This window comes from Echeneis naucrates, chromosome 3 (genome assembly GCF_900963305.1).
Source record: "Echeneis naucrates chromosome 3, fEcheNa1.1, whole genome shotgun sequence".
Taxonomy (NCBI): Eukaryota; Metazoa; Chordata; class Actinopteri; order Carangiformes; family Echeneidae; genus Echeneis; species Echeneis naucrates.
Genome location: NC_042513.1, coordinates 20,466,339 through 20,480,574, shown reverse-complemented (window position 1 = coordinate 20,480,574; position 14,236 = coordinate 20,466,339). Strand labels below are relative to the sequence as shown.

The following is a 14,236-nucleotide window of genomic DNA, read 5'->3' as shown; positions in this document are numbered from 1 at the left end:
TTGTTGAAAATGCTCCATTTCAGAGAGATGATCAGAGACCTGGTCCAAGATGCCATCAAGTGGAGTCACACTGGTGGAAAAGTTGTTGAAGCGTGCGAAGAAGGCCCAATCAGTCGGGGAGTTGCAGTCACAATAAGGTGAATGATAAATGAGCTATTTCGTTTGAAGTATTTGATAGATTAATTATGTGTGTGTTACAACCATTGCAGTGTTCAGGGACGGCTGTTTTTAAATAAATGTTGCAATTTTGTATATATTTCCAGACCGCTTAAAAAACAATGCCTCATTAAATTACACATTGAAGTTTATAGTTGCATAGTTATGTTTTACACGGACATCCTGCTGCTGGCAGGGTTAGGGTTAGTACAATGGAAAAATCGTTACATTGATGTACCAGTACATTGTTATATATTCTTAGCTGGACATCCCCACTCCAACAAAAAAACGAGGCGCTGCAGCAGAAGACATACAGAAGTGTGAACTTCCGGTTGGGTTGACGCGTTGCATTCTGGCTCTTGTAGTCTGCGTCTTTTGTCCCTCCGTCGCCGCTGAACAACAGAAGCTCTCGGTTGTAAACATGTCGTCAGGCAGCACGATGCTACACACACCGGACAATGGAAACGAAGGTTTGTGTCTGTGAGCGCTGACATTGGGTTGATATCAACGTTAAATGTGTGTTAAAGGTTAAATGTCTTACGTTAAAAATAAGATAGCGACGCCTTGGGCATGCTAACTTAGCATCTCGGTCTCTGTTGCAAATCAGCTGTAACCTGTTTCGCACTTTCACGTCGCTGCTGTTCATGTCGAGTTTCAGGAAACAAGAGGATATCCTGTCCGTTACACGGATGTAAGCGCGTTTACACCGACACCAGCAGCCTGGAGAGCCACATCAGAGACCATGAGATCCCAGCTCAGTCTGTCTGCGGTGAGTTCCTCTGGAGACACAGACACAATCAGTCTGTCCCCAAAGAGTTCCTCTGGAGACACAGACACAATCAGTCTGTCCCCAAAGAGTTCCTCTGGAGACACAGACACAATCAGTCTGTCCCCTAAGAGTTCCTCTGGAGACACAGACACACACTCAGTCTGTCTGCGGTGAGTTCCTCTGGAGACACAGACACACACTCAGTCTGTCTGCGGTGAGTTCCTCTGGAGACACAGACACAATCAGTCTGTCCCCAAAGAGTTCCTCTGGAGACACAGACACACACTCAGTCTGTCTGTGGTGAGTTCCTCTGGAGACACAGACACACACTCAGTCTGTCCCCAAAGAGTTCCTCTGGAGACACAGACACACACTCAGTCTGTCTGCGGTGAGTTCCTCTGGAGACACAGACACACACTCAGTCTGTCTGCGGTGAGTTCCTCTGGAGACACAGACACACACTCAGTCTGTCTGCGGTGAGTTCCTCTGGAGACACAGACACAATCAGTCTGTCCCCAAAGAGTTCCTCTGGAGACACAGACACACACTCAGTCTGTCCCCAAAAAGTTCCTCTGGAGACACAGACACACACTCAAAAAACACACTCTGTCTGTGGTGAGTTCCTCTGGAGACACAGACACACACTGCTAACATTTTTTCAGTGACTTCTCCACATGTAGCTTGCGGCTGAGCCAACGCTGGAATAGAGACAGTAAACTGCTGAGCTGTGGACACTGTGATTGTGACGTGATTGTTGAGATTGAGATTGAAGCAGCACTGTCACCCTTAGGAAAGGTCCTGCTGTGCTCCACTGCCGGCTGCAGCGGCTCCTTCCCCAACATGCAGAAGCTGATGGAGCACATGAGGCAGCATCACAAACCCAACATCTTCTTTCTGTGAGTTGAAGATGAAGAGGTTACTGTTTACTGCCTGAGTGTCAAAGTGTTCTTAATATATGCTGCCTCTCTCTCTCTCTCCCCTCCCTCTCTCTCTCCCTCTCTCTCTCTCCCTCTCTCTCCCTCTCTCTCTCTCCCCCTCCCTCCCTCCCTCCCTCCCTCCCTCTCTCTCTCTCCCTCCCTCCCTCTCTCTCTCTCCCTCTCTCTCTCTCCCCCTCCCTCTCTCCCTCTCTCTCTCTCCCCCTCCCTCCCTCCCTCCTCTCTCTCTCTCCCTCCCTCTCTCTCTCTCCTCTCTCCCTCCCTCTCTCTCTCCCTCTCTCTCCCTCCCTCTCTCTCTCTCTCTCTCCTCTCCCCTCTCCTCTCCTCCTCTCTCTCTCTCGTCCTCTCTCTCTCTCTCTCTCTCTCTCTCTCCCTCCCTCTCTCTCTCTCTCTCTCCTCTCTCTCTCTCTCTCTCTCTCCCTCCCTCCCTCCCTCTCTCTCTCTCCCTCCCTCCCTCTCTCCCTCTCTCTCTCTCTCCCTCCCTCTCTCCCTCTCTCCCTCCCTTCACAGGTGTGAAAGCTGTCGCACAAAGTTGCGGTCCTACCGTGGCTTGCTGACTCACCTACACACCTGTTCCAAAGTGCCAAGGGGCAAAGCAAAGACGACTGAACCAACACCCCTGCAGTCTTCTGCTGGGACGAACCAAAGTACGATCTCCACACCGATGGACTCGATGTCAAGACCTCAGCAAACTGCGCCTCACTTCCCAAACCAAGAGGGTTCCTTCCCTGCTGCTTTTCCCCAGCCAGATTCTGGTGTCCCTTTCCTCAGCTCCCCCTTCCTGTCTCATCCAGACAACACCGACCCCCACCTCACAGAAGGAGCTCCCCAGCCTCTGCTGAGGAGTGGAGCCACTACTCTGTCTGTGAACCAGGGTGTCCCGTTTTCAGCCCCGGACCCTTCTGATGCTCAGACCGAGAACCAGTCCAAGTCTACTGAGCCTGTCCAGTCTGGCCCAGGACCAGCTCCTCACGCTCTTCTTGGGTCCTCAGCAGTCTGGAAGAAAAGTCAAGGTGAGCCCACAGCTGACACCTGCCGGCCTCCAGCCTGTACATGGAGCTGAGTGTTTTCCAGTTTTCCAGCAGCAAATGAAGTTTACCTTGAGACAGCTGGTTCCCAAAAATAACTTTTTTTTTTTTGCTAAAAATGAGATACCGCTCATCTTTTATAATCTTTTATCAGTGAGTTGAGGGATGATCACATTTGTTAATATTGCGTTGGCCGTTACTAATATTAAAATGTATGTGTTTACACGATGTATTGTATGGACACCACTAATTCAGGTGTGTCCTTATAGATTCTTCATACTAACAACAAGGATAATCAGAGCCTATAGTCAGAATTTCATGTTTGTGAGTCAGGTTTAAAATACTGAAGTTTAACAGTAATACAGCCTTTATGTCTTAGGTATGACCTGCAACAGACGCATCCTTTGGGAGCACACAAAAGGGCGCTACAGGTGTGTGCAGTGTGGCCATACAACAACCAACCGCAAGGAAATGACTCAACACGTCAGCATTCATCACAGTACGAATAAAGCTGCAGAGGATGCAGCGAGCAGTGCGCTGTAGTGTGGAGCAGGAGGTTTTAATCACTGCTCTTAGTTTCGTCCCCTGGGATCGTGTCTAGTTCGGGACCTCCTGCTGTCACACTGACATTACGTTAAGTGTCTGCTGCTGTTTGTTGTTCAACCATTGACATCGATTGGGTATCTTGTACAACAGGAACCTCCAAGATGACTTGTGACCCAATGCAGAAAATTCCTGTCCACATAAGTGACACAATAGCACAGCGTGACTGTCATCACAAGTCTTAATACTTGATGTGATAAAATATTTTTAAAACTTCCTCTGTGGTGAAGACACCAAATATGATTCAGCATCAAGTAACGTGTTAATGTGCTGCATCTGTAACCGAAGGCGCTGTAGTCAAAGTGTAATATTAAATCTGGAGCTGCTGGTCTGCAGCTGTTATGCTTGTAGTCAGTGTGCGTGGACCTGAGGTGGTTCTTCTCCTGGTCTTAAGTCTCTGGAAACTTGGCTTGAAATAGTATTTAAATTAAATAAATAAATAAATCAAAATTGAGTGTCTCTTAAAGCATCAACAAAAATTGGAGGGAAAATTATCATAAATATGGGAAAAAAAAAAAAAAGAAAGATTAAAAACCCTCAATTTTGTGGGCTGACCCTTTATAAATACTGTGTGGGTGTGGTTAATCTCATTTAGATTGACATCTCCCTGATTGGCATTAAGTCATTAAGTCATTATTACCAGAGGTCATGGCCACGGTTCTGAGACATGCGTGGATAAATGCTAAGTAAATAGAAAGGTGTGAATATTCCCAGTTTGGATCAATTAAGCATTGTAATATTTTAAAATGTGTCATGTTACACACACACGTAGCTTAATGAATATTGTGGATTTGAGTTCAAAAGGCTTTAGGTTTGTGAGGAACAATGAAAGTGTCACCACAGTGACGAAGGGTGTCAGCAGTTGTTACACGTTCTATTTTGGTTGAAGAGAAACTGACTCATGATCCTCTTCACATTGTTTCACGCCGTTCACAAACTACAGCAAGCATCTGCACCAGAAGAACAAGGTGGAAAAAGAGCTGTTTTATTCAGGTCAGTCAGAACAAGTTGGTTTCAGCACTTGACTGTTAGTCAGTCAGCTCAAGCTCTCCTCAGTCTCCCCCAACAGTGAGCGACAACAATGATGAGAAACACAAGGTCATATAACAAGAGGTCCCCCTGACCATTAACGTGAATTAGTAGACATTACCACATGCAGACTGAGGGGCCGTTTTCAACAAACATATCCCGTTGAGGTGGAGTCATTAATGATGAATATAAAAACACCTGGGGTGGGGGGGGCCCTGACGCATAAGTCCCTTTAACGAGATGCAGGCAGAGAAGATTAGCATCCGTCAGCATCCGTTCATGTGTTTAAAAATCAGCCTCTAAACCTGTGTTAATAAAACCTGCTGGAAATTAACAGGAAACTAAAGCTTGGGTTTTTGGGGGTTTTTTTCAGCTTTTAATGGAATCAGTGCCGTTTGTCCAACCCCCCCACCCCACCACGATCAAGCAATGCAAATGTTTTATTATCACAACTATGTCACCTCATTTCTCTTCTGAGGCTTTAAAAAAATCTCTTCTGGTCAATTGCGTACATCTTTCCCACAGGAAGCTTACGGAAAAATAAACTGTTGCCTCTGCTCATGTTGCCCTGGAACAGAGAGAGGAAAGGTTAAGGTTAGTCTACAGCAGCCTTTGGCATTGTTTGGCCCATATTGATAAACGTTTCTTCGTTTTCCAACAGACAAACCTTTAAGGGCAGAGCCTTCACTGTGGCTGCAATTACCCTCCTGAATCATCTCCCAATAAATATTCACAAAGCACCAACTCTGAACTCTGAGTCTGTATTAAAAAGACACTTTAGGCTGCTATATTGTTCATATGTTTTGATGTGAATCACAGATCCACAATAATCCTGCAAACAGACACGCTGTGAGCGGTTGTCTCCTGTGGGGGTCACATGATGAAAGTACAAACTTTTCTGTCTTTCGGGAAAATAAAGCATCTGTCATAGCAACTGTCTCACTGAAATTGGTCTCATGGTATAATTTGGGGAAGTGGAGAGTAACTACCAGTGAAGTAAATTTCTCCAGTGTATGGAGAACGCTGACTTTTCAGCCACAAAACTAAGACAACTTGTCATCTTAAGTAGCTATGTGCTGTGTGTTGTGTGGGAGCCTGCCAAACTTGCAGGGAATGTCCAGTTCTCATAGACCTGATCAGGGATAATGGCAAGTTTTGTTCTGCCGACTGTAGCGGAGAGCGTCTAATGTACAACTAAAAATATTCAATTCAAAACAAACAAGTTGAATTCGGTCCAACGACTCTCTAATCATGTCAGTTTCAGTCGCAGGTGACAGTTATTTGATGCACTCACCTCTTTGCTTAGATGCCTCCAGCAGTCCACCCAGGTGGGATATGCTGATGCATAGGGAGGCAGGCCTCCAGCAAGCCTACAGGACACTGGACATCATTGATCGATCCAACAAGGGTGAGGATTCAATATAAGAATTACTCAACTCACCCGCAATTATTGACAGCCATGAGGTTTGACACCAATACAAAAGGGTATGTGAGCATACTGGCAAAGAACTGAAAGACAGAGCAAAGAGGCCCACGATCAGACAACAAACCTCAGGCAGGTCAAATGAGGTGTTGAATGTGTGCCGAACTCACCCCCGTCACAGCCTGAGAGCAGTTCCTGATTTCTCCAGTGTGGCTCATCTGTAAAGATGAACGGGGTCATCGTTAGTTCTGGAACTGAGCCTGAACTACAGTCAAAGTCTGAAGGAGCATTGCCGAGAGTCAGACAACCTTCCCTCAGACACATGTAAACTGGAAAGGCTAAAATGTGCCTTACACATACTTGGACATCGTAGCTAGAGCGCCACCATGTGGTGAGAAAATATTCTAACAGTTAAACAGCAATGAAGAAGAAAACATCTGTTCTTTGTGCTTGTGGTCAAATCTATTCAACCTGTCAGAACTTTTGCAGGGTTCATACAGTTTCACAACATTTCCATGTTTCTCAATATTCATACACAGAATGAACTCTGTCTCTCTATGCATACTCTGGAATGTGCATAGCATTCACTTGCAAGCAAAAAAAAAAAAAGAAAGAAAGAAAGAAAAGAAAAATTATGGACCATATCACAAATTTAAAAGAAGATATCTTCCCCATCCAAGAAACCCACTTACAAGATTCAGAAGAAACATTTTTTATACCTTCCAAAGAGACAAAGAGTAATCTTTACTTTACGCAGTATGGTAACTGCCCCAGAAGGCCGGTATATCCAAATGTGAATATCTATGCTCCGGCTTTCTTCCACAAAGTCAGACCACAGCACTGTCACCAAGCATTTGGTTTTTCCTCTCCTCCTCACCCAGAGTGGATCTCTAGCTCTGAGGGGTCTGCCTAGCCGACCTCCCTCCCTCTCCAGTGGGGGTGTGCTCTGGGGCTTGTTTGTTGTCCGTCTGTGGGTGGTGAACGCCGGCTCCTCCTGGGTCACCCTGCAGGCCTCGGCGGTGTGGCCAGGTTCTCTCTGGCCAGGGGATCCTGTTGGTAGGTTTTGACCTAGTGCCTTGGGGTCAGTTGTGGGCGGTGTCTCTGTGTGTCTGGGGGCGGGGCCTGGCCCCCTCCCGAGTGGTGGGGAGGCTGGGTGCCTTTTGATGGCTGGCCTGCATTAGTTTGCAGTGGCTGCTGGGCTGGCTGGCGTGCCCCTGGACGGTTGCGTTGGGTGCATGGGTTCTACTGGGGCCTCGTGGCTGGGCTTTGTTTCTTGGCGTTGTGTGATGATGGGTCCATGGAATCTCTGGTGGCCTCTGTGGGTCCAAATCTGACTAGTGTGCAATGGCTCCCTCCTATCTGTGGGGTGTTGGAAGATTTCCTTCTCCCACAGTCTCCTCAGTCTCTGTGCACTGGGGGTGCGGGTACGGTACCTTGCGGCACCACAGTCCCCAACCCCTGCAGCCCTTCCCCCCTTCGGTTGCTGCCGTCCACGGAGGCATTGCTTCAGCTCCTGGCTGGGTGGGGGGGTTGGGTTTGGGGTATGTGGTGGCAGTACTGTGTTGTGTAGGTAGGCTTTGAAGGGCAGTAGGCCCTCCTGTCCTGTTCCTACATGCCTCTTGTCCTCCCACACACAGGGTGGTGGGCCTGGGGTCAGGGCCCCTGACCTGACTCTGGGCCCAACTCATATTTAGGGAATGCCCACATGCATGGGTGGTTTTAACTCGCCAGCTTGAGTTGGGTCACATCATGAAGAATTGATGAATCCTGCCAAAAATGGGCTGAGCTGTTCTTCTATCACTATGTAACCCATCTTTGATTTGGCTCCTCTGTTGGGACACCTTCACCATCTCTCCAGAGATCTACACAGTAACTCTCTGGGCTCTCATAATCCTGAGGGAGGTGACAGGAAAAGGACAGCATCCTTCTGCATTTTGTCTGTCCTTTGCCACCCCATATTCACTGAGGTGTAGCACTGCCCTCCCTGCTACATAAAAGTCATTTCACTAAAATCAGGTGATTTGCATCGAAATAAATCATTGCATTCCGCTTTTTCTCTTTTTGTAGATGAGGTTGTGACATCAGAAGAACATACCGAGTCGTCGATGGCGTACGTGTTGATGAGGTGCGCCAGCAGGTTACAAATCCAGAGGGAAAGAATATCTCCAAGCAGACGAGGAATCAAACCACTTAAGGAAAAACAAAGAAAGGAACCAACACAGGATTAGAAGTTACACCACACCCTCACAACAATGTCAGGTTATTGTCAATTTTCCCATTCCCAAGACTTATTTCTCAGCTGTGCTGTGACATTCTGGACGTAACGGTACAACCTCATTCATTCATAACCTCCCTGTGTGCACTCCTGCCCACAGTGAGTGTAACCTCTAGTTATTTTTATGACCCTTACAAGTTTTTACCCTTTGATGCATAGGTGATTTTTTTCAATGACATTTCATTGTTATGCAGAGTAAAGGAGCTGCCTTTAGGTCTGCAGTCTCACTAATGACTTACACGGCAGTTTTAATTTTGTTGAGAAGACTGAACCTGAATATTGGAATCACCAGGTGATATTTTGTTCACAGAATTGAGCAGGGGCAATTATTTGAAGTTGAGGAAAGACAGAAAACACCAAATATCTGGCAATAGAAGAGAACAAGGAGACTTTGACTTACGCAAAGAAGCCCAGGATACCTTCTTCTCTGTAGACTGTGACAATCGAATCGAACACCCCACTGCAAAAAGGAGGTTTGTATTAGATCTCTGAACAGGTGCATGGCTTATCTCGTTCATGTTTATGTTTCAAGACTTTACCTGTATTTAGTTTCTCTTCCAATAAATTGGACCATACATCGCAAAGTAATCACTGTAAAACAAGTTGAGGAACAAAAAAAAACAAAAAAAACAACATATAACACCCAGATCTGTCAAACACAGAAGAAACTACTTAAATAAAACAAGTCAGTATTGTGGGAATGACAGAGTCAATTAAAGCAATGGGGTACCATGAAAGGGGTGTGTGACGATGGTGGCACAGGAACGAGCGAACATCTCTTTGGTCGTCTGTGGGAGCAGGAAGAGAAAAAAAAAAAAATCATCATGTTTAGAGAACATTGTGGTACTCTCTAAAGCTGCAGATTAGACTTGTGTTTGAGTAGATATGACTAGGACAGCTATCAGATTCACAGTCGCAACATTCAACTTTTTTAATGAGCAGGAGGAGAGTGGCCGTGACGATCATTAATGTGTTCGCTGCTTCGCTGTGAGTGAGTGTTCAAGGCACGTTACCTCATCAACAACGTGCTGCAGCGAGCCCTCAACAGCTTTGTGGCCACCAGGAACCTGGACCGGAGACAAACCTCAGGGTCAAATCTTTTTATTGCCACAGACACTTTGATAGCAGGTGTCATGTTTCATGCAGTTCTCAGGACAGTGATGAACACTAGAGAATATCAGATCAAGTGTTTACACAGCTGACATATTATCCAGCAGGACCTGGATTCAGCATCAGCATTCATTGAAGTGCTCAAAATGCACAAAAATGCAGCAGTTTTTCAGTGAGATGTCACACCACTGGCCATGCTTCCACCTGATCCGCAGTTAATGTTTTAGTTGACTCTCTGGGCTTCTCAGCTGATTCTCCTCTGACGGCTCATTGTGTTGAGCTGTCCCTGTCCGGCAGTCTGCTAAGTTCTCCCTGTAATCACCATCAGGAGGTAGAAGTGGAACTCAATACTTATCTGTGGTTTGGACCAGCCCAACTTGTTTTGCAGTCCAGTATTTTAGGACTAGTTTTAGTTCCTTCTGCCACATTTACGTTGACATCATCATTATTATTGACACACTACTGGTAAGCCAACTAAGCATTTGAGGAGGCACCTCCATATTTAAACGACTAAAAGCAGGAAATGGCCAGACTTGATTAATCATTCAACATAATGATATTAGTGTCCCAACATTAAAGCAGCAGTAGGTCTGCAGAGATGAAGTAGTGCTCTCACACACGTCCAGTTGAACCAGTGAACTGGTTTAAAGATGGAAATGGAAACAGCTGCTTCACGACACAGTGTCACAGAGATGAGCTGTATAAACTGGTCCTGTCTGTGTTTACAGAGTGATGAGAAACCCTTACCTTAGCTGTGCCTTGTTCCTGACACTTCTGGAAGAACACAGCAGAGTGTCAATTAGAACAGATGCAGGACATAAACCTTAATACACATTAAACATGTTATCCCATGTTAACCACATTCGAAGGCTACTCAGCAAGTAATGAGCTGAAAATGTGACGATTTCGGTGAAACTTTCAGAGAAAGGATATGATACTTCTGTATAGCTGTAGACCAAATGGAAACTTGTTTCTGTTTCTGTTGGGAGGAAATATGTGGATTCACAGCAGAGCGCATCCAAACTGTTACTGTTAATCAGAGTTTCTTACGACAGTTTGGATTATCAGGACGTAATCACATAAATAATTTGTAGATTAGGTTACAGCTAACCCCTCTACAATCAGATATATGACATGTAGCTTGCATTTATTCCCATGAAATCAGTGTTGGGACTAGACTGACTCCACTATTCCTCCATATGAGTACATCAGGACAGCCTAACCATAGTGTCTCCACCTCAGGTGAATTCGATGCAGTCCGGCCTACCTGTGCGACTTTGCTGTGTACCACCGTGCCAATGGTGCCTGCACAGAGTCTGGGGCCCAGTCCTTTGAAAAGACCAATTTTTCCATCCACCTTGATGATGTGTTTCGCTAAAACATTAAAAAAAATATGCCCAAGTTATCAAGAGCAGATGTGACATTTAAAATTTCATATTTAAAGACCTCAATCTGTTATAACGATGAGCAGGTCAGGAAGTAAGTCATACAATGGAATCCTAGCTTTTGTCGATTGGTGTTTTACTCTGGTTATGGCTGCATGAAAGCCTGATACCATGGTGAAACATTCCTGCAAACCAGGTGCTGGCACAGCCGTTCAGTGACTGATTGTCAACCTTGACCAAGAAAAAAAATGATCTAGTAACCCATTACTGTTATGGATCATACCACAAGTTGAACAGCCGGCTGAGTAATTACTGTGTGATTACCAAGAAGCATTTGGTGCTGACTGTATTTTTGTTCCCTTCCTTCTGTCCTTAGGCACACCAATTTCAGCTAATTTTAGGCGTCTCCCTAACACACAAGCACAACTGTTTGCTGAGCATCAACTGAATACCATAAATTTGAAGTGAATAGTTATACTATACTACAACTGATAAACCATTTCTCAATTTTTTAGATGTTCACCATCACTGGATGATCTGGACTGGAAGACAGGTAATAAGCTGAAATGCAGAAATGTTGATGAGCAGCTGTATTTTCAACAGAACAATCGATGTGACATACAAGCCGGGGAAAGCAGAGGAGGAGGAGATGTGGGCCACTGCTGCTGCTGCTGCTCCATCAGAGGACCGATTAGAACAGTGGGTGCCAGCAAAGACAAGCACCTGGGGGTGTGGCCATAAGACCGGACACTTCGGAGGAGTCAGTGCACAACAGTCTTTTAGTGGATCATCTACATGTGCAAGAAGCATCCTGATCTCAGAGCTGTCTGACAGCTGTTGTTGTTCCCTCCAACCACAATGTTGTGGTCAGCAACAGGGTTCCATCACACCATCAGTCCTGCTGACTAACACAATAAGACCACGACAGAGCTGATGTACAGCTCAAGCATTATTAGTTATAACTTCCATTACTGCTAAGAACTAATTGGGTGATTCCTCTGAAATGTTAAATACCTACTTACATATTGTACATCAAAACACTCACTATGGTTGCCATTGGTGGGAGATGTAAATAGTTTTGTTAGCTTGAATTAAGGCAATCAGTGGTATGATCCTTTAAAATGCGACTAGTCTTAAAGATATAAGCTAAAGAAAGAGAGAGTGGAGAACGATATGTGGCAAATGACACTGGCCCCAACTGAACCAGCGTTGTCAATGAGGACCTTGTCACCTCCTATTTATAGAGCATGCACAATACTCACTTCACATGCCCCACATGATGACCTCTAAATTGGAAAAAATATTTTGTAGCTTTTATATATTTCAATGTATGTTTTTTTTTTATATGAATTGATTGCATATTTTGTGTTGTGCAGGTACACCCCACCTCAGAAATTTAAAATCAAATTAAAGGAACTTTTTAGTCATAATTTGTCTGTGATCTACTTAAAAATAAATAAATAAATAAAACTAAAGTGAGGAAGTTGTATCTTTAACCCAGTGTCAAAAAACATACTGAGTCACAAGCTGAGTAAATCATTACATCCCTGCTGCAGCTGGATTTGACCTGGATAGTAAGTTTGGCATTATTCCACAGTGGCTGTGATCAACAAGTTATTAACTACAGCAGTAAATTTAGGACGAAGGCCACCAGGAATTCACAGAAACAGGAAGAATAACATTTTGTTGTATAGCGTCATATCTTATGATAACAAACTCACGTTTGAAGGTTTGTCTAGACCTCTCCTGTTACTTTTAAGAACAAATAAATGTATTTACTGGTGACAGCCTCATTTTCCAAACCGATGTGACGCCTTTAAAACATAAATGTACCATAGTAAGTGTCATTACAGTCCTGATGTACGCCTGACGTCTTCATCAAATGTTGATCTCATGTTTGGAACCACACCTTCCTCAGAAGTGCTGCCTCACAGTGAGAGCCACAGCAGCACGGGTCAGGAACACACGAGACCATGAGACCACTCACCGTAGGCAAACATCCCCGGCAGCTGGTAGACTTGTCTGCCAAACAGGTTCCTGCCCAGCGTGGGAGGGAGCGGCTCATGTCCAACCTGACAAGACACACAGATAAGACACTGCAAAGGCCTCCCTCTCTCTTCGAGCCCCCTCCACACACACACACATACATATATATATATATACATATATATATATATATATATATATATATATATATATATATATATATATATATACACACACACACACACACACTTTTTCAGCTTCACTTAGCACTTTCTGCAAACCTTCCTCTGACTTACTCTGCACTAACTATGACATGGTGACAGCATGACGGCCCTGCTACACGGACATCTAACTGGGACAAAGGGTCAGTGGGGGGGAGCGGGTCCCCCAGCACAGTCCACCCTGACACGGCCTTACTTCAGACCTCGGCCCGGAACCGGCTGACAGGCTGCCGGAGTGTTTTGGCACCAGAAGGTCACCGGGCCGAGAGAAGGGCCGACACTGCAGCTGATGTTGTTGTTGTTGTTGTTGTTGTTTCACGGGGTGCTGTAGGTTTTCTGAGCTGAAGGTGATCCACTAACAGTGTTGTTTCGTGTTGTGTACTGCTTCAACGTTCAAGGTGCGTTTTAACACACCGGGACACCTAAACCTCCACCCCCCCCCCCTCCTCCACCCCGAAGCTCAAAGCTAACTTCAGCTAAGGTTAGCACACAGCTACACACCGAAGCAGCTCCGGCTCGCCTCCAATCTTACCTGGATCAGGACCTTGATGTACATCAGAGGGTGAGAGAGGACAGTAAGTCCCGATCCCAGCAATATTTGACCACACGTGTCCGCCATTTTTGGAGAAGCTGGTTAGACAGGAAGCTCATCCTGGTCTTATTCAGGCTGACGAGCCGACTGCGCCCTCATCGGATCTGGTGAGGACGGTGTCGCCCCCTGGTGTTTGGGGAGGGGAGGCACGGCCACTGTGCTCAAAACGAAAAAATCACGTCAACTCAGCTTTTAAAAAATATTATATAATACATATGTCAATAAAATATGAGTGTAATTTAAGTTCATAAGGTGAGTTTTCTATTCATGATCCTGGAAAAAAAAAAGTACAAGTCGACCCAACCTGGCATCGCCTGCTTTGCCCTGGTCGGAGGACACACACTGTGTAACAGGCTATGACATTGTGAAACTGGGAGAAACCTCTAGACAACAGCAACCTTGACTCTCCCTCTTCCAGCTTCTGTGTTGATGTGTTGCATAAAAAAAAAAAAAAAATCAGTTGTCCTCTTCCTTTTCTTCTCAGAGAGGATTGTGTTGTCTCAGATCCTGCAGCCTACACTACAGACCTGAGCAGGGCTGACCAGTTCAACAATTCTTTTTTAAGAATTTAAGATGAATCTGAAGGCCATCTGTCATTTTTGATGGGTTGCAATTACTTCAGAACAATATCAAAACAGCCAGGAGACGCCGCCTGTCCGAGGCAAAGCAGCAGCAGCCTCACGTGACGGATTTGATTACGCACGAGCGGCACCGAGGCCACTGA

General features: G+C 45.4%; 2 protein-coding genes across 7 annotated transcripts; one reads left to right on the top strand and one right to left on the bottom strand.

Annotated features, from left to right (window-relative positions):
* The first annotated feature begins 530 nt into the window (after positions 1-530).
* Positions 531-4,025, top strand: znf414 (zinc finger protein 414). 3 transcript variants are annotated; one of them, XM_029497734.1, is made up of 5 exons: positions 531-626; positions 815-925; positions 1,716-1,821; positions 2,371-2,873; positions 3,268-4,025. In XM_029497734.1, exons 1-5 carry the CDS (start codon positions 578-580, stop codon positions 3,429-3,431), a joined length of 933 nt encoding a protein of 310 aa, XP_029353594.1. In that variant the 5' UTR covers positions 531-577; the 3' UTR covers positions 3,432-4,025. The 3 variants fall into 3 exon arrangements, with proteins under 3 accessions (XP_029353594.1, XP_029353593.1, XP_029353595.1); XM_029497733.1 differs by having other exon boundaries at positions 550-626; positions 809-925; XM_029497735.1 differs by having other exon boundaries at positions 550-626; positions 809-925; positions 3,254-3,388.
* A 430-nt stretch (positions 4,026-4,455) lies between these two features.
* Positions 4,456-13,596, bottom strand: mtch2 (mitochondrial carrier homolog 2). 4 transcript variants are annotated; one of them, XM_029497736.1, is made up of 13 exons: positions 13,453-13,539; positions 12,701-12,785; positions 10,596-10,702; positions 10,055-10,102; positions 9,232-9,285; positions 8,949-9,006; positions 8,758-8,809; positions 8,619-8,678; positions 8,039-8,132; positions 6,114-6,161; positions 5,962-6,029; positions 5,815-5,890; positions 4,456-5,088 (listed from the first exon to the last, which is right to left on the bottom strand). In XM_029497736.1, the coding sequence occupies exons 1-13, from the start codon at positions 13,537-13,539 to the stop codon at positions 5,002-5,004; spliced, it is 924 nt and encodes a 307-aa protein (XP_029353596.1). In that variant the 3' UTR covers positions 4,456-5,001. The 4 variants fall into 4 exon arrangements, with proteins under 4 accessions (XP_029353596.1, XP_029353597.1, XP_029353598.1 ...); XM_029497737.1 differs by having other exon boundaries at positions 5,002-5,088; positions 10,076-10,102; positions 13,453-13,596; XM_029497738.1 differs by having other exon boundaries at positions 5,002-5,088; positions 10,076-10,099; positions 13,453-13,596.
* Positions 13,597-14,236: the final 640 nt, after the last annotated feature.